The 27120-nt window shown below is 41.0% G+C and overlaps 1 protein-coding gene across 1 annotated transcript in view; it reads left to right on the forward strand.

Annotated features, from left to right (window-relative positions):
- The window catches only part of LOC146386214 (apoptosis-stimulating of p53 protein 2-like), a 34328-nt gene that overhangs the window by 3470 nt on the left and 3738 nt on the right, over positions 1-27120 (forward strand). Inside the window, exons 2-12 of the mRNA XM_084932298.1 lie at positions 7805-7952; positions 8239-8364; positions 13008-13084; positions 13670-13771; positions 14162-14339; positions 17478-17677; positions 23634-23798; positions 23970-24189; positions 24333-24455; positions 24758-24861; positions 25560-25956. Of these exons, the coding sequence (XP_084788424.1) occupies positions 7805-7952; positions 8239-8364; positions 13008-13084; positions 13670-13771; positions 14162-14339; positions 17478-17677; positions 23634-23798; positions 23970-24189; positions 24333-24455; positions 24758-24861; positions 25560-25956 (1840 nt within the window). The remainder of the gene's footprint in view (positions 1-7804; positions 7953-8238; positions 8365-13007; positions 13085-13669; positions 13772-14161; positions 14340-17477; positions 17678-23633; positions 23799-23969; positions 24190-24332; positions 24456-24757; positions 24862-25559; positions 25957-27120) is intronic.

Genomic DNA, 27120 nt, shown 5'->3' on the forward strand with positions numbered 1-27120 from the left:
GTCAGTATTGTTTCTGCTGAGACAGTCACTGTGGCTCACAAAACAAAAAAAACAAAACAAAAAGTTTGTCAGTCTTTTTTTGTTCATTTTTCAGATTAACTTTGACGTCCAGACTGTAAGAAAAAGAAGGAAACAGGTGGAGGACTAGGATCAAATTATCTGTTAACCAGAGGGGAAAACCTTACTGCAATGGAGGGGGGGTGGGGGGGGGGGGGGTGGAGAAGAGACATCAGTATTTTCCAGCAGAAGATAAGGAATATAATATTATGTTTAAAATAAAAGGTTCAACCTGATACTTTTGGTAATATTTTCTTTTCTTTACAAGCATATGTTTTTCATTTATTACAGTATATTTATATCTGACCATTTTGTGATTTACAATGTTTTGGAGAACTGTAATAACATTAATAGAGATTATTATACATATAATTTAGAAACCAGATTTTTTTTTTTAAGGTCTAAAGTGAAACATTGAGAGCAGCCTATAGAGATTACCTGAACATTTGCTGACCTTTGTATCTAAGACTTTGTCCTTGTCTACTTAAACCTCCAACACTATAAAAGTATACACATATACTATGTTTGTGTATATGTATATGAGAGAAAAAAAAAAAGAAAAAAAGAAAAGCATAAAAGGACCAGTTCTTGTGATTCAAGATAGTGAAGCAAGCCTTAAATGTTACATAAAAGCTGCCTTTAAAAAGGCAGCACACCCTATTCATTAAACTGCATCCTCATAATCTTCCAGGCAGAGCTCAGTGGAGCTCATTGTGCTGCTTGGTAACTGTTGCCACAGTGACCAGAAATTAACACTAGCACACACACACACACACACACACACGATTCAAGGTCATATGGGAACACTGTTTATTTAATATTCCTTAGGCGATGAGGAGCGAAAGCATTTGTAACCTTCATGTTAGTTTACAACATCACCCTGGTGCTGATATTCAGGTCTCAAAGGTGACAATAAAGTCAGACTTGTCCCACTCTGGCTATGTTTACATCTTTAGGCAGAAGCATTTTGACAGTGAGAGTACTTCCATTCTTTCATGTTCAATGTATAGTATAAAATTGCGCTAAACATTCAAATGTAGAAAAGTCACCTTCTTGTTGACATCCTCTAACAGACATCAGTAAGAAAATTGGTTTTCACCATATATGTTGGCCAATATGCTAATGTGTTTAAATGTAAGTATATAATCAGCTAATCAGATGGCAGCAACTCAGTGCATTTATCTATTTAGGTATGTAGACATGGACAAGACGAGTGGCTGAAGTCCAAACTGAGAGATAGAGTAGGGAGGAAAGGTGATTTAAGTGACATTGCATGGTTGTTGGCGCCAGACAAACTAGCATGAGCATTTCCAGAAACTCCTGGGATTATGTTTAGGTTTACAGAAAATGGTCTGAAAAACAGAAAGTATCCAGTGAGCAGCAGACCTCTGGTGTAATATCCCTTGTTGATGCCAGAGGTCAGAGGAAAATGGCCAGACTGCTTTGAGCTGATGTGAAGCTCAGCTATATATGTATACATATATACACACTGCATGTTTATAAGCGCAAACACTGCTGATGACAGGTGTTACTAGGTAGGTAGATTTAATTAATAGTGTGTAGTGTAATATTATAAGTTGGTAGGTAGGCTAATAAAATTACTTGGTGGGTTACAGACACCAATAGCATCATAACATACACTTTATCAAAAGGTATGACTTTATAGATGATTAGTAAGTAGGTGGGACATATCCCAATATAATCTAACAAAACAATGCCAGTCAATCGGAAGACAATGTTAACAATAGATGTATGGAAGCATTCTGGGTTTATACTGCTCACTGTGGTAGCGTCCTAGACAATGGGTTGTGTGTATTGTTTATCCAATATTGGTATGTCATGTGATGCTGGTAGCCATATGGCTACAGCCCTCCACAGTGCCTACAAAACATTTAGGATGTGACCTTCAGTGTGGCAGCTGTCAGCATGTTGCCCTGAGCAGAAATAGAATAGATACCGAATGAGTGAATGAAAACAGTTGGCACACTGACAGTGAAATGTGTTTTCAGTCAGTTTAGTTGTGATTTAACACTCTGTTATAAATAATGCATGCTGAGATCAAAACCAATATTCTTTGACCTTTGGTTTTTCCCTGGTCTTGTCTGATAATGTGTCAAATTAGCTTCAGTTCTAATTTTTAAGCTTTGAGCTTCTGATCTCAGGATTACAGATCTACAGAAATATTTGACAGAGTTTCCTAATTTGTCCTGTTAATTATAATAATCACATTATTTGATTAAATCAGTGATCTACTGTGTTAAATGTTTAGATTTATTAACTGTCACATTTGTAGTCATTGGTGCTTTCATAGATATCTACATCAGCACCAGTATTAAAAAAAAAATAAAATAAAAATGTTGAGTTTGCAGTTGTAATCCTGAGTAGCAACAAAAACAGCTTAAAATGTTTTTAATTTGCTAAAATTATGTAATACATTTCTTTTGTTGATTAAAGCTGAACTATATGTTTCCATGTGTGTTTGTCTGCTTCTGTTGTGATGTCGCAATTGTTGGCAAGTCAATAACAGGATTACGAGGTGACTCCATTTTGATCATTGTTAAGACGAAGCTGTTGACCTCTTTCAGACAGTAGATGGATCGTTAATTTCATCCCATACAGCAGTGGGGGTTGTGGTAGTATTAAGCAGCGTGATGCAGCTCTAATTCCTGGCTGGATTAGGAGCTGAGGCCACAGGACTTTAAGGCTCTCCGCCTGTTGACTAGCAGGTTCACTCTTCGGGGCTTTTTAATATTTCAGCTTGCTTTCACGTGTTTCCACTTTCAGCTACTATGGGTGCTTATAATGCAGTGTTTCCAGGATTTCACAGGGTTTTTTCCTCCATGATTGAAATGAATGATGTTGTGGTGATATAAAATCAAACACTGTCTTCTTGGAAGGATTTCTTACAGTGTTTTAACTGCAAGATGACAGATTTGGTGTGTGTGTCATGTTTGTGTTTTTGTGCAAGTGTCTGTGTTCGCTTGTTTAAGTGTTCTAGTGAATGAGAGTTTGTGTGTCTGTATGCCTTTAAAAGAGCATGTAATGGCTGCAGTGAAGAAGAGCAAGCATGTCAGCATTCTGAAGTTTGTGCTTCGATGCAAAATTTAGTGCTGCTGAAAACAAGGCATTATGATGGTAAAGATGTTAATAATTAATGTTAATAATAATTCAGTGTCCAACCTAACAGGCCACATGTACATTTTTATTGGAATGTGGAAGAAAATAGACAACTTGATTATATCATCTCCTCCTGCTGGTACTGTAACTTCAGCATGCATGCCCATTTCACTTTTGGAGAGAAAGCGTGAAATGGTCACAGTGGACCGGTGTGTCTATTACATGTTTTGCTCACAAACAACAGGTTGCAACGATTGATAGCTGGTGCTTCTGGGCAGACATTTATGGAAATGCCTGGTGTGAAGTGTTACTCATCTCAGCTGACTATTTATGTTACCCATTTTAATCAGAGCTACAATTGAAACTCTAAAGGTGACTGAGGTGAAAAAAGTGCATGTACTCACAAATGTAGTCTGTTTTTAGGATCTGTTGATGTTCAGGAATCAGAGATGATGGAGGAAAGAAAGTTTCTCTTGGGAGTCTCTTGTCATTGGTACCACTGATTGGCTGCAGTGTTTCCTGGTCGACCTCAGCTGAGTGACTGACGACAGTGGCCCACTTTGTCTGAACCTGAAGGAAGACGGCCTTGCTCCAGTTTTCTTTATGTAGGACAGTAGGCAGGCTGGTTGACTGCTTCTCACTGAGACCATTAAATCTCTTTCAGAGTCTTTCACTGGTTCAGTTAGAGCCTTTGTTGGTTTTATTATTTCTAACACTATTGCAACTTAAATTTCTTGAGTATTTCCATTTTCTGTTGACAAGAACAGCTACTGTAGCCTGCAATAACATAAAACAAAATTGTTCTTAAGAGCTAAAAGGCCAGGAGAAACGAATGGGGCTAAATACAAAATTACACTTTTCTTTCTGACAATGTTCATTTACATTTGCTGAGCAGAGTAATCTTTCAGTTTGACTGAACGAGACCAATAAAATGAACAACGCCCTTAGCAACCTTTCTTATAGTAATTAGGACTAAAGTGAAAAGATTGTTTTATTTATCTTTTATTTAATTTGAAAAAAAATCCCACTCATGTGTGACCTCATGGGTGCCTAATCACTGGCATTGGCAAGCTTGGAACTGCCCATTTTAGCTCTGTCATGGTGATACTGTGGACTTGTTTCAAAGCCTGAAGTCCAGATTCTCTATGGTAGTCACTTTTTCTCAGTTATATCCATGTGAGACATTTTAGTTTTCTCATCTTTTCCTCACACTACTGTCTTGCAGAAAAAATAGAAAGCACATGAACAAATTCAAAAAACCAAGAAGATTGAATGTTGCATATATGAAAGTTATTTTTGCTTTAGTTATATGTTTCAGGTAATATTGAATTGATTCCTATAGAATCTCTGACAAGCAATCCTCAGGTAGTGACTAAAAAGGTAAACTGTGTGCACTGAAGTACCCACTGAAGTTATCAATAAGACTGAATGTCATATCCATATGCCCAGTAATTTATCCCTTTGTATATTTGCAGTTGAGCTCTCATTTCGGTCAACTGTATTTGTGGTTTTGAGTAAATGGTTTCAAGACCTTTTTGGATGGACTCAGTGACATTTAGCTCACATACTTGTGTTCCCCCCAAGATGAACTAATACCGTTTTCTCCTGTTACACCTTAGCCAGGCCAAGTACTGTATATACAACAAAGAGGGTTGTAAATTGGTTTCAGCTGCTTTGGTGTTAATGAAATTACTAACATGTGCACTAGAATGCCAACAATGAGACAGACCTAAAACAGCAATGGTTTTACAGGTGGAGGCCTGTTAGATTTTTTTCCCCTCAACTGGGTATGTCTCCTTTGTGCGAGTGTCACGACTCACTCGATAAAGCCTCTTTTAATGATACAAAGAGCGGCTAGGTCCACACGGCTTCAGGGCGCACCACGTGATCATCAATTTCTATCACTTGGTCAAAGACCCTCCGGCCCCGGAATCAGTGACGGACGTCGCCACTGAGCACATGATTGCCGTGATTGCATCCCCGTATACTGCCCCCAACACGTTATTAAACGCTGTTCAATTCGTACCCGGAATTAGGGGACAGGCGCGGGGTAACTGTGTGTTTTGCCCTTGTATTTCAATATCAGCGGCACTTTGGGATACTTGTGAATATCACCATGAACACATTTCACCAATACCCACTCCGCTTTCAGCAATGCCCCGGGGCGAACCAAGCTTTGGTGCATAAGGCTCTGCGTACAGACCGTGTCCCCCAAAGCATGGCGCATACCCCCTTGACTCCTTACCGGAACGCTGTAGTCCCTCCTGAACCGGGGGAGGGTGTCGGAGCCCGAGCGATGTGAGTCTGGCATACCAGCTGAGTTTCGGCACCACTGTAAAGGACCGTGACCCGACACGCCGTTCTTTCGATTGTGTAACTGTTTTTTTTTCCTAAATTGATTGTGCACTCGTATTAATTCCCCGGTTCGGCACACACACCAGCCAGCTTTCAACCCGCCCGCACACTTCTCCTCTCGTGTCCGACCTCGCTATGTGAAGGGAGAAACCTTGTTTGGTTGATTATTTCCACCTGGCCCTCCAGCCTCCCTGCCCCTGCCCCTTGAGCTCACTGCGCCATCCCTCCCCCTGCAGCTGAGCCAGGGACCACGCCTCCACCACAATGATGGCACAAGCATACATTGGCCCTTATTCACAAACAGTGTGCATAAATCATGCATTGAAACTTTTATGTACAAACCCAAATTTTATCAATATTTGTATAGCTGATTTGTACTTCACAAACAACTTTACAAATGTGAGTACAAACAAATGAAAGCCTGACTGACTTAGAAAACTTACACACGTTTGCAAAATGAATACTAGTATATTTATATTTATCCTTATCAATAGTAGATGATAATATTATTACCAATAATGATATAGTGATCTTATTATTAATTAGGTCACTATATACAATTTTGAAAAACATGGTAAGCCACAACATGGTTAGAATTGTTCTTTTTCTTCTTTTGGCTGTTCCCGTCACCAGCTGCCACAGCATATCATCTGCCTTCATCTCACACTGTCCCTGGCATCCTTTTCTGTCACGCCACCCCCTCTTTTATCCATGAACTTCTTGGGGGTTGCTGTAACTCAGGAGGTGGAGCAGGTGATCTACTAATTGGAAGGTTGGTGGCTCCTGAAGCTCCACCTTCAAACATCCTTTGTCCAGTATATTCACTATCCCTCCTTTATATATGTCCAAACCATTTCAACCTTGCCTTTCTAACTTCAGCACTGACATTCGATTTCCAGCTTCAAACTCATGATTCTGACACTCTTAACCTGCACAACACTATTTCCATGCTTTTCTTTTAAGGTTACACTTGCTTCATTTCTCTTCATATTTACTCTGTGGTAGAAGAGTGTGAATCCACCTCCATTGCAGTAGCATTTAGCTTAAAATACTGTTTTGTCTTTTTTGAATGCTCAGCCCCTCCCTTTTTATATCTTGTTGGCATATGCATCATATATGTTTTTGTTCTTTTGAGCTTTTTTCAGACCACATTGACTGGAATGAATAAAACAGAAATCAGGGCAGAAAGAGCTGTGCAAAATGAGAAAAGCCAGCTCAGGGATGTCAAGTTGAAGATTTTAATCCTTAGACCAGCTTTGTGGATGGGAAACTTTAGAAGAAGCTCTGATAAGCCTTTGAGCATGTTGTTGGTTAGTGCCTAGTTCACAGGATAAGTAAAGGCTTGGAAAGTGCTGAGTGCTGCATCCACGCAGGTTGGCAGGCTGTGGGAAGTAATCTGGCTGTGGGCCTACCCTGCTGGAGTAACAGATGGCTCATTGCATCATGGGAGTTCTGTCCACAAATATCTGTAATAGTTGTAAATAGCACAAAAGCTGCAATAAAGGTGAAAAGGGCAGGTTTTGTTTTCAGTGAAACTGTTATGTTGCATGCTGTTTTACTGAACACAGTCTGTTAACGGACTATTCCAATGATTTTGGTTTTAACACTTTAAACAGAACATTGGAAACCTGACAGCCCTTGGAACTATTTTAAGTTTGTGGATGTTGTACAGGTCTGTTGTGAAAGTGAGGTTGGTGATCTTATGATGTTACTGGTTGAGTTTTACTTATGGTTATGCTTATGAGTGGGTACTAACCAAAACATATGAGCATGAGTAGCAGAATGAACCTCATCCAAGGGTTGTCTGAGTAGCAGAGTGAAGCTTTTGGTCATGCAGGAAGTAGACCGTTCAACCACATTGCAAGAGGACAGTTGAGGTAGTTCTGGCATCTGATTAGGGTGCCTCCTTTATAGAAGGAGGTGATATAGCCTCAAAATTATATCACGATATTTTAAGAAAATTTGCAATAATTATATTTTATGACAATATAAAATATGCTTTGTTGATGCTCAGTTCCTTTCAATTCAATTTCAGTTTTGTTTATATAGCACCAAATCACAACAAAATTGGCCTCAAGGTACTTTATTATTTTAAGGTACAGACCCAGTAATACACAAGCTCACAGTTGTAAATCAATGACGCGGATCTCTCATCCTGCTTTTCAAGTGAGCTACTGTCATTGATGACAGTCTTCCTAATTTAAAGGTAGTCTATTGAAACAACGTGAACGTGAACCCTGAATTCTTATTACCAAAATGTATTTTGTAATTGTAGATGTTCCTAACTGTGTACCTCAGCAACAATAACCAACACTTTAGTGAAGTCCCCATCACACCAGAGACACTGTGCAGAGATGTGGTGGAGCTCTGCAAGGAGCCTGGCGAGTCTGACTGCTATCTGGCTGAGATATTGAGAGGCTCAGGTGAGTTTCTTGTGTCAAGTAGATATCCAAACTGCTAGTAGTGACCTAATAATAATAAATTGCGGTATTCATTCACGTGAACCTTAAATACACAAACACTGATATGGTTGTAGCTATATTTCAAAAGTAGCCATAATGTGACTTTCAGGTGATAAGAACTATATTTTCACACATAGTTTTTGGCCCTATGGTGTAATTATATCATGATTGATTCATTCCATCTCTTTTTGTAACAAAGGGTTAATGTTATATTCTTCAATGTTGTATGCTTTTTTCAATCAATCAGAACGTGTTGTTGGAGAAGGAGAACAGATGCTGGAGGTGTTGCAGCGATCAGGACAGCAGAGGGGAGAGGTACGTTATCTCCTCCGTCACCAAAGAGCACCTGGACGAGAACCTGGACGAGAATCAGGTAAGAAAGAAACTTAATGGCTAAAGGTAATTAAAAAACTGACATACTATGTTAGTTAATAAAGGACCACACACCACCAGAACAGTCTCAGTACTATTTGGCACTCATACACAATTCTCTGGAAATCTACTAAAGTGAAGAAGCATATTTCTTCCAAAAACTACTACCTCATTTGGTGTTTTGATGATTGTGCTAAGACATCAGTCTAACATTTCTTGATTGTGAAGGACATAACATATGCTCACTTAAAAAAAATGTAACATTTAAAAAGAAAAAATTAAAATGTCCAAACAGCCGTAACTACAGTACAGGTTATGATTTAGGTACAACATTTAGGTCTAAGCTAATTTATAATTATAAGTAATCAATTGAATGTTAATTATGAAGAATTTGATAGACAGTATCCATCCTCTCACTTTTGATGGCAGGTATGGATCCTGTGGTTAACTCAATGGAGTGGCAGTACTGGTGTATCCCCTTTGTAAATATACAGATATACCTCTATTCATCTATTAGTTGATATACAGAGGTGGCAAAAGAACACACATTTTTCACATTTTTAATAGAAGTACAGATGCTTGTGTTTGAAAAGTAAAAAGGTGAGTGTTCCTTTAATTCTCTTGACAGTGTATTACAATTTACAGAAAATATTGGCACTATTGAAGGTCCGAATGAGCACAGTGTATCTTGTAGGTTACTTTGCTTTCACTCGTTTGTCCATCCATCTTCTTTCGCTTATCCAGGGCCGGGTCGCGAGGGCAGCAATCTAAGCAGAAAAGCCCAGACCTCCCTCTCCCCAGCCACCTCCTCCAGCTTGTCTGGGGGAACACCAAGGCGTTCCCAGGCCAACCGAGACATATAATCTCTCCAGCATGTCTTGGGTCTGCCCCGGGGCCTCCTCCCGGTGGGACATGCCCAGAACACCTCACCCAGGAGGCATCCTTATCAGACGCCTAAACCACCTCAACTGGCTCCTTTTGATGTGGAGGAGCAGCGGCTCTACTCTGAGCCCCTCCCAGATGGCGGAACGTCTCACCCTATCTCCAAGGGAAAGCCAGTCACCCTTCCTCTGGAGGGTGACTGGCTCACAGAACGAGTATCTGTGATCTCGTTCTTTCGGTCACTATCCACATCTCGTGGTACATAAGGGATGTAGATCGACCGGTAAATCAAGAGCTTTGCTTTTAAACTCAGCTCTCTCTTCACCACGACAGACCAGTATAGTGTCCGCATCACTAATCCGTCTGTTGATCTCTCGCTTCTTTTTCCCGTCACCCGTGAACAAGACCCCGAGATACCTAAATGCCTGCACTTGGGGCAGGAACTCGTCACTGACCCAGAGTGGGCACTCCACCCTTTTCTGGCTGAGGACCAGGGCTTCAGATTTGGAGGTGCTGATTCTCATTCTCACCACTTCACACTCAACTGCGAACTGTTCCAGTGTGAGCTGGAGGCCATCATCCGATGAAGCCAACAGAACCACATCATCTGTGAAAAGCAGAGATGAGATTCTGAGACCACCCAACTAAAAGCCGTTCACCACCTCAAAATTCTGTCAAATAAAAATTACGAACAGAATCGGTGACAAAAGGCAGCCCTGGCCAAGAATGAGTCTGACTTATTGCCGGCTATCCGGACCAAGCTCTTGCAACGGTTGTATAAGGATCGAATGGCCTGAAGCAATGGACCAGACACTCCATACTCCCGAAGCACCTCTCACAGGACACTCTGAAGGACACGGTCTTCTCCCAGTCCACAAAACACACGTAGATTAGTTGGGCAAGTTCCCATGCACCCTCAAGTATCCTTGAGAGGGTAAAGAGCTGATCCTGTGTTCCATGACCAGGATGAAAACCGCATTGTTAATGCTGTATCAGAGGTTCGACTAACGGGTGGACTCTCCTTTCCAGCACCCTGGCATAGACTTTCCCAGAGAGGCTGAGGAGTGTGAGCCCCCTATAGTTGGAACACACCCTTTGGTCCCCGTTCTTAAAGATGGGAATCACCACCCTGGTCTGCCAATCCAGAGGAACCACCCCTGATCTACACACAACATTGTAGAGGCATGTCAACAAAGACAGCCCTACAACATCCAGAGCCTCCAGGAACTGAGGGCGGACCTCATCCACCCCAGGGGCTCTGCCACCACGGAGTTGTTTAACTGCCCCAGTGACCTCGCCCCCGGAGATAGGCTAGTCGTCCCCCTCAGACTCAGCTTCCTCCACAGACGACGTGCCAGTGGGATTAAGGAGGTCCTCAAAGTTTTCCTTACAATGCCCAACTATGTTTTCAGTCAGAAGTCAGCAGCGCTCCACCCGCACTATACACATTGCAGGTGGAGCACTGCGTTCCCCTCCTGAGTCGTCTGATGGTTTGCCAGAATCTCTTCGAGGGAGTCCGAAAGTGTTTTTCCATGGCCTCTCTGAACTCCTCCCACCTCTGAGTTTTTGCTTCAGCCACTGCCCACGCCGCATTCCGCTTGGCCTTTCAGCTCCCTCCAAAGTCCCACAGGCCAAGCCCGATAGGTCTCCTTCTTCAGCCTGGTGGCTCCCTTTACCTCTGGTGTCCACTATTTGGTTTGGGGGTTACCACCAAGATGGGCACCAACCACCTTGCGGCCACAGCTCAGTGGAGGTGCTGAACACAGTCCATTCAGACTTAATGTCCCAAGTCTCCTAGGGAATGCTGTTGAAGCTCTGCTGGAGCTTCTTAACCTTTAACCTCTGGCAGTTCACCACTTACCTTTGTACCATTTCAAGCTATTCACAACTTGAATTGCAATAAATAACTGGAAAAACTGTGGTGTCCTAGAACTTTTGACCGTGTATAATAGTCCAGCTAGAAGTAATACATACATGAACTAGTTTATTAACATCACTGAGAAAGGATGTTTCTCCATGATGGACGTTAGAGACCAAATTTCTAAGATTTTTAGGCCAAAGTGCAATAACCTCAGTTTTATCTGAATTCAGAAGCAGAAAATTAGAGGTCATCCAGGTCTTTATGTGTTTAATAGACTCCAATTTGTTCTCGTAAATGGAGAGTCCTCTTCACACACTAAGGATAATTATGGAGTTCCACAGGCTTCAGTGCTAGAACCAAATCTGTTTAGGTTATACATGCTTCTTTACATGCAGTATACAAAGTATTAAAGACAGCATTAAAGACATAAAAACCTGGATGACAACTCATTTTCTGCTTCCAAATTCAGATGAAACTGAGCTTATTGTACTTGGCCTTTAAAGAGTCTCAGAGGGATGCTGAAAGGTTCGTGCATTTATTACTTCTAGGCTGGACTAGTGTAATTTGTTATTATCAGGATGTCCTAAAACTCCCTGAAAAGCCTTCAATTAATCCAAATTGCTGCAGCAAGAGTCCTGACAGGGACTAGAAACAGATTTCTCCTGTTTTGGCTTCCCTTCATTGGCTCCCTGTTAAATCCAGAATGGAATTCAAAATCCTGCTCCTCACATACTGTCATGGTTCACTGTGTGGCTGGCAGGAAATAGAACCCAAACACAGGAGTCATACGCGGGGAGGGATGAACTCAAAACGGCAGCTTTATTGCTGGAAAAACACATAGGTACTAAACTAAACACAAGGAGCTATAAACAAGAAACTCAAATCAAAAACCAGAGACACGAGGGAGCTACACTGGAAACACAGGGACCTAGGAGCGCGGAGGAAACACACAGTGAGGGGACGACGCCACACGGAACAGAGGGGACTTTGACATAAGTACACAGAAGGTAACGAGGGAAGTGGAAGCACACGGGGAACACAGCTGAGGACAATTACACATAACAGAGTGGGGAGGACACGAAATTCTGACACCAAGACGCGGACCTTAAACATAACACAGAGAGTACACAGAGACAGCCGAGAGAAGCAGAGAGAGAGAGAACATGATGGAAAGAGGAAAACACAGAACACAAGGAGTATGAGCAAAACACAATAACTCACATCACTATATACACGGTCACACAGAGGGAGACAAAGGGGGATAACGACACGAGAGGAAATCCAGTAAATTAACCTGAACAACTTAGGACCCATAGAATAACAAATGAACTTAACATGACACAGGAACACAGGAAAACTAAGAACGCTGGGTCAAATGACCCAGAATCTTGACACATACAAGGCCTTGAATAATCAGGCCCCATCTCATCTTAATGACCTTATAGTACCATATCACCTGATTAGAGCACTTCGCTCTCGCACTGCAGGCTTACTTGTTGTTCCTAGAGTATTTAAAAGTATGGCAGGCAGAGCCTTCAGCTTTCAGGCCCCTCTTCTGTGAAAGCAGCTTCCAGTTTGGAAATGGGACACTATCTCTACTTTTAAGATTAGGCTTTAAACTTTCCTTTTTGCTAAACATATAGTTAGGGCTGAATCAAGTGACCCTGAATTCTTCCTTAGTTACTCAGCAATTGACTGCTGAGTAACTAAGGCTGCTGGGGGCTTATTATTATGCACTAGTATTTTATCGTCATTCACCTTTTTCACTCACTATGTGTTTATATACATTGTTGTCAATCTTGGCTTATCCTGACCATCCTCTGCACCAACACTGGATAGGCAGTAGAGCATGGCTAAAATGATTAAATTCTTCATTAGTATTTACTGTGTTTTGTGTCCAGTTGGATCCAGGGCTGCAGATCAGATGATGAAGAGAAACCAGGTGAAAGCCTCTTTGGAGAGATGTCTGGAGAATGGGGTGAGAGACTTTTACTGTGATTTTGATAAAAATAAATCAGTGTGTTTTGCCTTGGCTTACATTTTTATTACCGACTAACATGAATCCCTTCAAACACATTCATAGATATTGCATTTTGAGTTTCTGTGATCAGCAGTCCCCAAACTTTTTTGTGCCATGGACCGGTTTATGTCCAACAATATTTTCATGGACCGGCCTTTAAGGTGTCGCCGATAAATGCAACAAAATAAAACCAGTACCCATACTAAAAAAAAAAGAAGATTTATTCATAACGCACAGGAAAAGACCCAGAGAAACCAAGTTAACGATAAAAACGATAAAAAGAATAATGCTAAAAACCGACAAAAACCCTGAAAACCATGAATTTCACATCCAAGCCTGAACTCTCGCAGCCCGGTACCAAACGACTCATGGACGGGTACCGGTCCATGGCTCGGGGTTGGGGACCGCTGCCGTAAATGACTGAACAGAAAGTTGTGCATTGCACCTTAAAATGTATGAAGGTTGTGACAGCTGGACAGTGTAATGTGTCTTTTAGTATTTCTGTCTGTGTGAAAGTGAACTCTGACTGTATCTGCGTTACAGGTTTCAGCTCCTTGTCTGGACATGACGCTGAATGAGCTGCACGACCTGGCAACCCGACAGCAGCAGCAGATCAGTGCTCAGCAGCAGCTGCTGGCCTCCAAGGTAAAACACACCATACACAACTATTGCTACTGTTACTACTACTGGTGTTACCACTTATATTGATGCTGATACTATTTTAAATGCAGTTCACAATAACCTCTTGCAGTTGCCTATGGATGCTTATTAACTACTTCTTGTACTCTGTTTGCCCCCTGGACTAGTATACAAAACAAAGCTCTGTGCAAACAGAGACTAATGTTCATACTAAAGTGATGTACATGATTCGACTGTGACTACACAAGCCTTCTATACCTCATATGAATGGCTAGATATATTTTACAAGATGTACTGTAAATGTTTCATGTCTTCCAGTTAAAGTATATCAGGAAGAAATCTGTGTAGCTGTTTAGCATGATATGATAAAGACCTGAAAAGCATTGTGTTTTGCAGGAGCAGCAGCTACGGTTCCTGAAACTGCAGGATCACCAGCAGCAGCAACAGGAGGCGTCAGAACAGGAGCGGCTGTGGCAGCTCAGGGAGAATGCGCATAACCAGGAGGCCAAACTGCGACGAGTCCGGGCCCTAAAGGGTCAGGTGGAACAGAAACGCCTAAGTAATAGCAAACTAGGTCAGTGAGCCATGCGACGACATAGGCTTTGTAACATTTTGCAGAGCTTCTTTATTCTTATCCAAAACATTAGTTTTGAACTGTTTTATGTGTCACATATTCCTGGGCCTAATTGTATAAAATCAATATGAAACACTAATGCACCGACAAGTTTGGCACATTAGTTTGGGGCAAACATCAACATGGGAAAAACATTAGAAAACTATTTAAGAAATTTTTAGTTTCATAAATAGTCTAATTTTTGTATTTTTTAAAATAAACTTGGGATTTTTTTAAACGGGAGCTAATATTCTCATATCCAACTCTATATTTCTGTTCATTGACTATCAGAAAAACTAAAGAAGAGGTACTGGAGCCCCACTGTTCATTTTCAATCTCAAACTCGTGGTGTAAGTCAACTTTCTTTTGACTTCTTAAACAAAAGGTTTACAGGCAGCTGGTGTTACGTATAAGGAGAAGAGACTCTAAATAAAATTCAACCGTCCAAATTGTTATTCAATTCAATTTTCTTTTATATAGCGCCAAATCACGACAACAGTCGCCTCAAGGCACTTTATATTGTAAGGTAGACCCTACAAAAATACATACAGAGAAAAACTCAACAATCAAATGACCCCCTATGAGCAAGCACTTTGGCAACAGTGGGGAGGAAAAACTCCCTTTTAACAGGAAGAAACTTCCAGTATGGCTCAGGGAGGGGCGGGGCCATCTGCTGTGACAGGTATACCAGTGCAGGCCGTGGTCATACATGAGAAATCAGTTGCAAACAATCCAAGTAACGCAAGCAACAGGAAAAGTCAATGAAATACTCTAAATCAGATCAGTTAGGATAGTAGTAGGCAACACAAGGAATACTAGGAATTACTGGAAAGCTTTACTGCAAAGAGTACAGTCTGGCTTAAGATTGTTGTGAAGGTATATATACTGAGGAGACTGACTAACTGAACACTGGCCTGGTACAAAAATAGCAGGAAACAGAACAAAGTAAAGTGTAAGACAAATTTAAGTAAAACAGAATGTGACTGTTCATGATGGTGTGATTGAGATGACCGTATTAGGGATATGTGCTTTTACTAATCATCATAAAGAACCATGTGTAGAAAAATGCTTTCTGATAGGAATTGACTACATAAATTTTAACCGAATATACGTGGTAAATCTGAATCAGAGAAACTTTATTAATCTCAGAGGAAAATTCAGTTGTCAAATATACAACAAACATTAAGCACTCAAAGAAAATGAGTGCAGAAACAGAGATATTGATAGATAAATATTAAGATAAATAGATAAATGTAGAGATAGGTATAAATATAAATATAAAAGGACAAGTATGTGCAAATATGTCATGGTGTACAAAAATGAGAGGGTGCACTGAGATGTGATTTGTTCCGTTCCACATGTGTGGACCTGACTGAAGAGTTTGATAGCAGCGGGAAGCAAAGACCTTCTGTACCACAAGTCAGACAGGCGAGGTTGAAGGAACCTGTTGCTGAAACTACTCTTCAGATTGTCCAGTGTGTTATGGAGGGGGTCCATGTCCATGATTGCCTGCAGTCTTGCCAGCATTTTGTCACTGATCACCACCTCCGTGGCGAACTTCATGCCAAAAACAGACTCGGCCTTCCTGATGAGTTTGTTCAGTCTGTTTGCGTCCTTCTCTTTGATGCATGCACCCCAGCATGCCACAGCAAAGAAGCTACTGCTCGCAATGTTCAAATGGCAGAAAAGAATGCTAAACAGCATGTCGACACTGCTATATAAACAACATCATCAGATTAAAAAAATGAATACTACCTTTTATGGTTTACAGCAGGGATGCCAAACTCAATTGCACAGGGGGCCAAAACTTAAGGCACACTTTAGGTCGCGGGCCAAACAAGATAAACATTTATTGAACACACTAAAACAATGTTTTTTAAACATAAATATGAATAAAAACAGACAGGAATATTATTCCAGAAAAAAAAAACCTTTAACTTTAAATATTTTGCTCTTCATAAAAATATATCCTGTCAAAATTATGCAAGTTAGAAATATGAACATGCTGCCAAAAACCCCAGAAAAAATAAATGACAGCACACACAAGGTTCGAGCTGCATGTAGACGGAGCTGGGCATTGCTTCAGGAATGGAACTAATACACTGTGCGGGCCATTCAGTGTCGTACTTTGCCTTGAGTGTATCATTACACTGCAGCTCCATCTGAATCTGCACAGGTGCAGTTTCCACATAAATGGGTTGCAAAGCAGCTCAAAATTCTCTTTTTGTGCTTCAAAGTCACCAAAGTGCCGGGCATACTCAGTGCGCAGTGCGCTCAGTTTATCAGCAAAGTGCGCCGACTTGGTTCAACATTACGTAAATGACAATCAACAATATAAACCTGACATGAGGCAAGTTGCACTGGTGCATTTGTGACAGCTTCACTTGAAATGCCTTCACTGCATCATACATGCCATGTCCATGAACTGACAGATTTCCTTGCCGAGCTCAAAAACTCTATTGAGAACTTTTCCCCAACTCAGCCAACGGACCTCTGTATGATAAGGAATGTCAGCAAACTCTGAATCTATTTCCCACATAAAAGACTGAAATTGACGGTGATTTAAACCTTTAACTCAGATAAAATGTACGGTTTGCGTTACGGTGATCATTACATGCTCCATTTTTAGGACTCTACCACACAGCCTTTCCTGGTGTGTGATGCAGTGATATGCTGTTAACTCACCGGTACATTTCTCCTCCTTGCGCATCTTTACTCTCATCCTGCCGACTAGTCCACTTTTTTTCACCGCACAACACCGGCGCTCCATCTGTTGTAAGTCCACCAAGTTTGTCCCAGGGCAGTTTCATGTCGGTTACACTTTGAAATACGTTTTCAAAAATGTCTTTTCCTGTCGTTGTCCTGTGCATCGATTTAATGTCCAATATTTCCACTCCACGGATGAAGATGGCCAGCCGTGCAATGTCCATCATGTCTGTACTTTCATCCACAGCAAGAGAGTATGCCCAGTACAAGGTTTTAAAAAAACCTATTCAAACTGAAAATGAGTGTAATGGTTATCTTTAAATAAGTAGTGCAGGGTACTGCGGGATGACACCAGGATCAATTAAGGACTGCAATGATATGATTGTGTTGCAGTGGAGGAGATCGAGCAGATGACCAGCCTTTTCCATCAGAAGCAGACAGAGCTGCTCGTGGCTGTGGCGAGGGTAGAGGAGCTGAGCAACCAGCTGGAGGGACTGAGGAGCAACAGTCTGGAGCCTTCTCTTCCTCTTCTTCCACACCACCACAACATGTCTTCTACAGCTGAGCTGGAATGTCTCTACAAAGAACTGCAGGTGAGATGTCAGCTGAGAATTTCTCTTGCTAATATTAAATTATACTTTGCTGTTCTACAATTAAATTAAATGTTTGCCATATTTTCTGCTTTCTTTACAGTATGACCCATATGGAAAAGATATATATAAATCTTATAAAGTTTGTATCTGTCTTGTGTGAAACTTGTATGAAAAGCATATAAGAGTGAAAACAGATATAAGATCCCTTGAAAAATTATATAATGAAACTTGTATGTTTTGGATACTTACTAAAACAATATATGAAAGTAATGAGAAAGTGGCCACTTTCATGAGTAAATCATGTAAGCCTTATATGATTTACTCATGAAAGTGGCCACTTTCATGAGTAAATCATGTAAGCCTTATATGATTTACTCATGAAAGTGGCCACTTTCATGAGTAATCACATATAAGTTTTTACTATTTCTTTTCCATATGGGGATATAAATATATATCAGATTTTTATAGCAACATTTGTCATTCAGCGTTCTTTGATGAATGTGAAAATCTCTTGTTGTTTTTTTTTTAATGTCAAGAAAATCTCTTGACATTAATCAACTACAGACATAAAATCATATTTCTACCTAATAGAGAGAGTGAAGATATCGATGATACTGTTATGCCTTTACACAAATTACTTTGTATTGGGAAATATATTTTCTGTTTCTGTTCTTGTTATGTAGCATTTGTAATCATAAAAAGGCAGTAAGAGTAAGAGGCAGTCCGACAGTAATATTTGAGGTTGTCTGCGTAGAAAGTTGTCATTTCCATACTTTAGTTTTTCAGTTGTGACTCCTTCTGTTTGCCTCAGATGGTGGGTGCTACCTTTCTTTGGAGGCATAATGACTGTGTGCAGGATCGCTGAAGAGAGTATGGTTAATACAGGGTTTTTCTGTATTTGTAATCACATGGGTGCATGCAGGTTGGGGAGGCCTGTAAATGAAAACCAAATTAAAGCATCCAGTATGTTTTCATTTATCACTTATGATCAGGTGTGACAGGGGAGCAAAATTCCCTACCTGATAAATGGGGGACTATGGTCTTATCCTAGCCTAATAAATGGAAAAAATAAAATGATATAAATGAAAGCCTCTTGCACTCTTTTCTTTAAATTAAGTTCAGCGTGTCAGAAATAGTGATAAGTGCTTAATACACCATAGAAAAAAAATTCTCATTTGGAGCTCTTGAGTACTCCATCATTGCATTTGTTCTGTTTAACCCTAAACCCTAATTATAATTGATAATTATATAGAAGTTTGCAAACAAGCCAGCAAACAGGCTTACAACAAGTCAATACAGATGTGAAACATGGCTGAATGTAGCCACTGGTTGTTATTATTTTCAGAGGTGGCAAAAGTACAGACTTTACAGACTTTTAAACAAATAGCTATTTTCTGTCGCCCACATTGTAGACGGTGACTTTGTCTCCACACCTAAACAGTACAATGAGTCAAGAGTTAGAGTGGGATTCAGCAGGTGGGGGAACCCTAAGATCTGTGCAGTAGCTCAGCATAGGGAAAAGAATCACAGTAATTTTTCAGTAGGTTTTCTGTGTCGCTGTTATCAGCTGACCTGCTTTTTGTGGATTTACACAACTGAATTCAACACGATGTAAGCAGTTTCACAAGCTATCTTGGCTGATATCCATCCCTTACACTGACACAAGGTAGTATAAAGTTGGAATTCACTGAATGAACCCAAGCGTCATCAGCTTAAAGCTTGTTCACTACATTAATGCAGTAATTTAATGCAACAGTTGAATAACACAAAATTAGTATAGCTTTGTTTGTTTTGCAAAATGAAAATACATAATTTATCAAAACACATCATATGTGATTAAAATTATGACGTCACATGGAAGCTTTAAATTTGCAGTTTATCAAACGTCACTGAGCAGTCCTTACCTTTAAATCTAACCTCTCTTCAATTCAATTCAATTCAATTTTATTTATATAGCGCCAAATCACAACAAAAGTCGCCTCAAGGCGCTTCATAGATACAGAGAAAAACCCAACAATCATATGACCCTCTATGAGCAAGCACTTTGGCGACAGTGGGAAGGAAAAACTCCCTTTTAACAGGAAGAAACCTCCAGCAGAACCAGGCTCAGGGAGGGGCGGGGCCATCTGCTGCGACCGGTTGGGGTGAGAGAAGGAAGACAGGATAAAGACATGCTGTGGAAGAGAGACAGAGGTTAATAACAGATATGATTCAATGCAGAGAGGTCTATTAACACATAGTGAGTGAGAAAGGTGACTGGAAAGGAAAAACTCAATGCATCATGGGAATCCCCCGGCAGCCTACGTCTATTGCAGCATAACTAAGGGAGGATTCAGGGTCACCTGGTCCAGCCCTAACTATATGCTTTAGCAAAAAGGAAAGTTTTAAGCCTAATCTTAAAAGTAGAGATAGTTTCTGTCTCCCGAATCCAAACTGGAAGCTGGTTCCACAGAAGAGGGGCCTGAAAACTGAAGGCTCTGCCTCCCATTCTACTTTTAAATACTCTAGGAACAACAAGTAGGCCTGCAGAGCGAGAGCGAAGTGCTCTAATAGGGTGATATGGTACTACAAGGTCATTAAGATAAGATGGGGCCTGATTATTTAAGACCTTGTATGTGAGGAGCAGGATTTTGCATTCAATTCTGGATTTAACAGGAAGCCAATGAAGGGAAGCCAAAACAGGAGAAATATGCTCTCTCCTTCTAGTCCCTGTCAGTACTCTTGCTGCAGCATTTTGGATTAGCTGAAGGCTTTTCAGCGAGTTTTTTGGACATCCTGATAATAATGAATTACAGTAGTCCAGCCTGGAAGTAATAAATGCATGAACTAGTTTTTCAGCGTCACTCTGAGACAGGATATTTCTAATTTTAGAGATGTTGCGCAAATGGAAGAAAGCAGTCCTACATATTTGTTTAATATGTGCATTGAAGGACATGTCCTGGTCAAAAATGACTCCAAGGTTCCTCACAGTGTTACTGGAGGCCAAGGTAATGCCATCCAGAGTATGAATCTGGTTAGATACCATATTTCTAAGATTTTCAGGGCCGAGTACAATAACCTCAGTTTTATCTGAATTAAGAAGCAGAAAGTTAGCGGCCATCCAGGTCTTTATGTCTTTAAGACATTCCTCCTGCACTCTTATCCTGTCTGTAGTGCTGTGCAGTATATTTTGGTATCGATCCAATACCAATACTTTTAACATATATAGGCAACTTATGTTGGGGAGAGAAGTGTGTCATGACTTAAGACAGAGGTTCCCAAAGTGTGGGGCCCGCCCCCTGGGGGGGGGTGCAGAGCCATTGCAGGGGGGGGCATGGTATGAGAAGAGAGAACGTTTGGACACTGCTAGCGTAATGGACAGGTTTTTGGCGGGGCTTCCACACATACGCAAAGCAGGGTATGAAGCATCACCAAATATGTTTCCAAACCAACTGCCTTCCAAGCCAAAGACTAGAAAATATGGTGAAGCATATCTTACCTTTGGCTTTACCTGCACAAGGCCAAGGTAGGTCTCCCCTGCAGAATTGGTTTTCCCTGCATCGGGAGCACGCACTGGGCTCTCCAAATCACGGACAAACAGTATCCCACATTCTTGATGTTTAGTTCACAAACACTTCTTATAATGACCAACTATATGGGCTCAAATTGTGGTCATAAATATTTTGTACTTGTAAATCAGGATTTGTATGTGTAAAACGAATTTGTGTGTGTGTAAAAAAGATTTGTGTGTGGACTTAGCCAAAAAATACACGTGAAACTCTGCACTCAAGTTTCAAGTTACAAGTACGAATTTTGACCCTATTTTTCTTCCTTTCATCTGATTGGCCAATGTCATGTCAATCACAAATTTAACTATCCAATCAGAGAACAGATGGGTTTGGCTATTGGAGGGGTGCTTTATGAAGCTTCAGGTCCTTGAAGGGAATAAATGCCCTTTTACATGCCAGCCCAGCGTTTTCCTTCATCACCACGAAGGAAAACAGTCTGTGGTGGTCCGAGTTTGGTGATTTTTGTGTCACAGGTTTACGTGCTTAATACAGGGACCTCCAGAGCCTTTTCAACAGCGCTGTGGACCTCAGGGTGGGGAGGGGGGGCAGTGTTGTGGAAATGACAGTCTTCACTAGTGGGGATAGTTACAAAGCATTCTTCGTTATGAATTAGCATACATGTTTTTACTGAACATTTGAAGGACCAGCAAAAAAACCCAACTCTTGTAGAGGACATAAAGTCAGAGATAGAAACGACAAGGAGCAGGTGCATCTAGTACAGGTAGAGCTGCTGCAAAAACCCACAGAGCTCAACAGCCAGCGCAACAAATTCTGGATCCTTGGCCTTTAGTTAGCATTAGCAGCACATGCTGCCGCCGATGTGAAAGGTCCTTTAGGCTGCGCACTGTGACTCACAGCAATGCTCCCAGATCAGCACTAACTTTGTGTTAAACTAATCCTAAAGTAATAATGGTATTTCTAACCACTGATATACCACAACTTTATCCTTTCAACAGCTACTGAAAGTTAGGGGTAGTGATGTGCGGATCGATCCTGAAATATCGATTCCTCCGATACCAATCATTTATGTTCTAGAATCGATTCTCACATTAAAATATCGATATTTTAGTAATTTAGATAATAAATACATTTTACAGTGTTTATTTATCAGATAACATACGTTAAATGTCACCGTTATTATTGGCCGGCCCGGAAACAGCGGGGGTGTCTAAATTCAGAGGCTGCTTCCACCTGAGGACCCGGCCTTCGCGGTCTAAAGAAAGCCGGGTAGTACGTCACGAGCTCCCTCGGTGGAGTGAAACTCAGCCGTCTGCTCCTTGCTATCTAAAATATAGATATATATATACAGCTACATTCTCACCTGAAAATATGTTAAAAGTTTTTTTGCGACCCAGAAAGAGAAATAAGAGTAATATTAAAACTAAGTCGCTGCCGCCATTGTTGGAAACTGGAATTGGCTCGGCCGCGCTATGAATTCTGGGATACGGTTTTTCAATTTTGTTGTCTGGGTGGAAAATCGGGAAAATGGTGGCTCCAGGAGATTTTCAGGAGGGGCACTCAAATTCGAGATTCTCCCGGAAAAATCGGGAGGGTTGGCATGCATGGTTGTGGCAACATCACTAACCTTGTCAAACACCTCAGAGTAAATCATATCACAGAATATGACGAGCGTATGCTGAGGTGAACTGAAGAGGAGGACAGGGACAGGTGCTGCTAGGGCGAGACAGACGTCTCTCACAGAGTCCTTTAGTGCTGCAGGCAGGCAAGGTGTTCAAATAGCGCACAACTTTTTATTTCTATATGATGAACTCTGCATTATTAAGTGATAAGAACAAGTAATCTGATGTCCTGTAATCATTATGATGCTATAATTTGAGATACAATAAATAAAATAAGTTTTTGTACAAAGTATCGGTATCGGATCAATATCATCGATACCATCCTGAATATTACTTGGTATCGGATCGGAAAGGAAATCAGTGGTATTGCACATCACTAGTTAGGGGACCTAGCTTTTCTCGGATATTAATATAGCGATCCTCCAGCTTCAAACTGTATTACCCTTCAAGGACCTGCAGTTCAAAAAAGCACCCCTCCGACAGCCAAACCCAGGTGTGGATGTAGCGTAAAAGAGTTAGTAGTGTATTTTATTACTACCTGTAATTTATTGCAGGTTACTTGTATTTGTTTAATTGTTTACTAAATGTAAACTAAATGAACATTTTTCTTATAAAACAAAGGGGGGCCTAGCAAAAAAAGTTTGGGAACCACTGATATAGGGAGTGATTTGATATCAGGCTGTACATACCTCTATCTCACACTGTTAGTACTTCCAGCTACAGTTGCTAGGAGGTTAAACCTAGTGTCTAATAAATTATTCTAGACAATATTTTTTCTGTTGGTTTTCAATCATACTTTGATTTCTCACCCCCTTCCTTTCCAAACAGCTAAGAAACAAGCTGAATCAGGATCAGAGTGCCAGGCTGCAGCAGCAGAGAGATAGCTTGAACAAAAGGAACTTGGAAGTAGCTGCGATGGACCGTCGGTTGGTTGAACTCCGGGAACGGCTTTGGAAGAAAAAGGCTGCTTTGCAGCAGAATGAGAACCAGCCAGTGAGTTTATATAGGAAAAAATATCAGCAAAAGTAGATTTCTACAATTTCATACAAGTTTTTTTTGTTTGTTTTTTGTATAAAACATTTATTTTTGCTTTGTTGTTGTTTGCTTAATATACAAGTACTGATCGAAAAGGCTGCAGCAGTCAAACATTTCTGCTCACTCCAGGTGGCTTCAGACTGTACAGCCCCACAATATAGCATGGGCTCCAGAGTGGCAGCGGTGGGGCCGTACATCCAGTCATCCTCCACATCAAGCTCTCAGGGGCCACCTGTGCCGGTCCGCCAGGAGATTCTGGTGAAGCCAGCATACCCAGATGGCACTGTCACACTGCCCATGGCTGATTCATCACTGAAGCCACCTCCTAGGCCTGTCAAACCAGCCTCAGGTACATGTTTCCGTGATGTAAGAAATATATTTTTCTATGTTTTGAGTCTGTCCTAGCATGCTAAAACACTATTTGAGTCTGAGTTAGTCACTTCTATTTCTAGTACCAAAACTCCACTTGATGTAGTTATCTCTGCCTCACAGGTTTCAACACCTTAAAAACAAGCAAGATCTTTGACTGGGAAAGCTCATTTTCCGAATCCAGTAGGGGTTACGAGCATGCCTCCACTCTGCCTCGCATGTCGAGTCTAAGCTGCCGCAACTCAGGTCAGTTAGGTCCTGTTTCTTTTTTACCTTTTGCAGAAAGAGGATTTAAACTTTCTATGCCTTTACAATCATTTGTTACTACATATCTAATCTGACACATAAACGTTCAGGCATGCTGATTCATTGAGACATTGAGACATTCACTGAAAACCTAATTTAAGGATGGTCTATCCATGCATTCATAGAATACCATGTACAAATGACAGGCTAATCAACCTGAGAATAGAAGGAATGAGATCTGGGAGATAGAAAATTGTTTAAACAAAGTCCCACGGATGTTAGAGTTACTTTCTCTTTTCTAGGTGGTGAGACCGCCATAGACAAGAGCTACTCTGGGTCCGACATTCCTCCTCCCATCCCCTCACGATCTAATCGTTCCACAGAGAACCTGCTCAGGGACAATCAGGTATCAGTGGGCTTCCATTGAGTCTCTACATCTCAACATTAATGCCTTTTCATTTTCAGAAAAGACTAACCTTGGATAGCGGTAATGTAATGAGTCAACAGCTGCCTTGCTAGGTCAGTTAAAATCTACCTAATGGTGGATGATGCAGCTGTTGTCTTTAAAGTTAACAACACACAATAATTTCAAAATAAAAACTTTCTGAACTAAACTCAACCACTTCACCGGCAGGTTTCACACACTAAACAAGAAGAACAGTAAGAATAAGCAATAAGCAAAATCAGTAATTGAATAAGTTGGTAACACGTGTCTCGTTACCACACACTGATTAAGCTGATGAATACAAGGATCCTGACTAATAAATGAGATGCTGTTAAATCTTTGCAAAACTAATTCATATATGGACAACATATGTGCAGAACAGAAATATATACATAGTTGCACTTACACATACGTTTTCACGTTAAGTTATGATAAAAAGACAAAAAACAAATTAAAGCTCTGATGTAAGGTTGAATATGAAAAGTCAAACTCAAACTGGTTAATAGCTGCTGAGCACTTACAATTTTAATGTAAAGCCATTTTACATTTCAGCTCATTTTGATATTTGATTTATTGCTTCATTTTCTGTATTTTGCAGTTATATCATCAATCTCTGAGTATAACCCTGTGTTTCCACGTTTGCTATATTTTACTTTCAGGTCTCATCCAAAAGTCTTTCCAAGTTGACAGCACCACCTCTAGTTCCCAGCAAGCCCAAACCATTCCGATCTTCTGGCCTGTCAGCCTTCTCCAAAGCCCCCTATAACACTGGCACCTTCCCTGGTAAGGTGAAGCCAGTTGGGGCCCCCCTCAGGGCTCCAGGAATTCTATCCAGTCATAGCAACACCCTCCCTTTGCCCAACAAGCAGGAGAGTCCTCCAGCTGCTGCTGTGCGACCTTACACCCCAGAACTCTCTGATTGTCCCCCACCTGTGCTTCAGAAACCTCAGACCCTGGCAGCTTCCTCAATCTACTCGATGTACACCCAGCAGGCTACACTGGGGAAGGGATACCAACATAGTGGCCAAGGAACACTGCCTCGGAGCCAGCCCCGAGGTAATCCACTGATACGGTTGCCCGTGTATTAGAATACTCTTCCTGTTAAGACAGGGCTGCACAATTATGGCCAAAGTGATTTTTCTGATTATTTTGATCAGTGTAAGGTTGGTCCTTGGAAGCACTGGTCCTCCTTATTCACCAAAATGTAGTATATGTCTTAGTAGAAAAATATGAATTTAAAAAATTTCACCAAAACACCAAAATTCAGTCAACAGGGGAGAGGCTTTTGCATTTACATCTTTGCAGAAAAATAAGGTGTGCGCGACAAACTTGCCAACACTTGGTCTTGGGATAGAGCATCACTTCCTGTTCCTGTTACAGCACACAGTGGTGTTTTCTGTAGCTTATTTAGATTAAAATTTGATCTAAAAACTTATATTATTACATAGTGTAATCCTTAAATGCTTTATCCAAAGCACACTTTCTGTTGAATAACCCGCTAATTATATTCAAAGTATTCATTCATCTTTAGGGACTCACTACCTTAGCTTAGCTCATAGCCGACTGACTAGTACCTTCGCCTCTTCACTCTTCACACCACCACACCACCAAACTGTCCATGTCTCTAATAATTTCCCCCCCACAAAAAAAGCGTGACTATTGAGAGTTGGGATCAGGAAGCAGAGTCGCAGTCTTACACGCCTCCTTCTGAAAGTGTACAAGGGGAGGAATTATATCCTTAATTTAAGGATATAATTCATCCCGTTGTCTTCTTCAATGTCATGTGCCAACACAGTGCAGATCAGCAGTAAAAAATTACTCATAACAATCTCACAGATGTAACATCATGTACTTTCAGAACCACTGATATTTATTTTGTCTCTTTTTTCTCCAATTGATCTTCCTGAGTTAACTTCGATAATTACTTTATAAAAAACCATCAGTGGTCCTTTAGACACCATTTCTACAAAACTGCTCACAGAAATCCTGTCATTATACTGAGGACACTGAGGTGAGACCAGGTATGAACAGGACCAGATACCAGACAACCTAGGCTAGAAATACAGATAACTAAACTAGGAACGATTGACACAGAGAAAACTGGTGGTGGTCAGAAGGCGCGGTGGCGCGGTGTCCGGCAGCCTCGCCTGTGTCAGTGCGCCCCAGGGTGGCTGTGGCTACAATGTAGCTTGCCATCACCAATATGTGTGAATGTGTGCG

The sequence above is a fragment of the Perissodus microlepis genome, chromosome 6, assembly GCF_051167445.1.
Source record: "Perissodus microlepis isolate ML-2025 ecotype Zambia chromosome 6, ASM5116744v1, whole genome shotgun sequence".
In the NCBI taxonomy this organism is placed as follows: Eukaryota; Metazoa; Chordata; class Actinopteri; order Cichliformes; family Cichlidae; genus Perissodus; species Perissodus microlepis.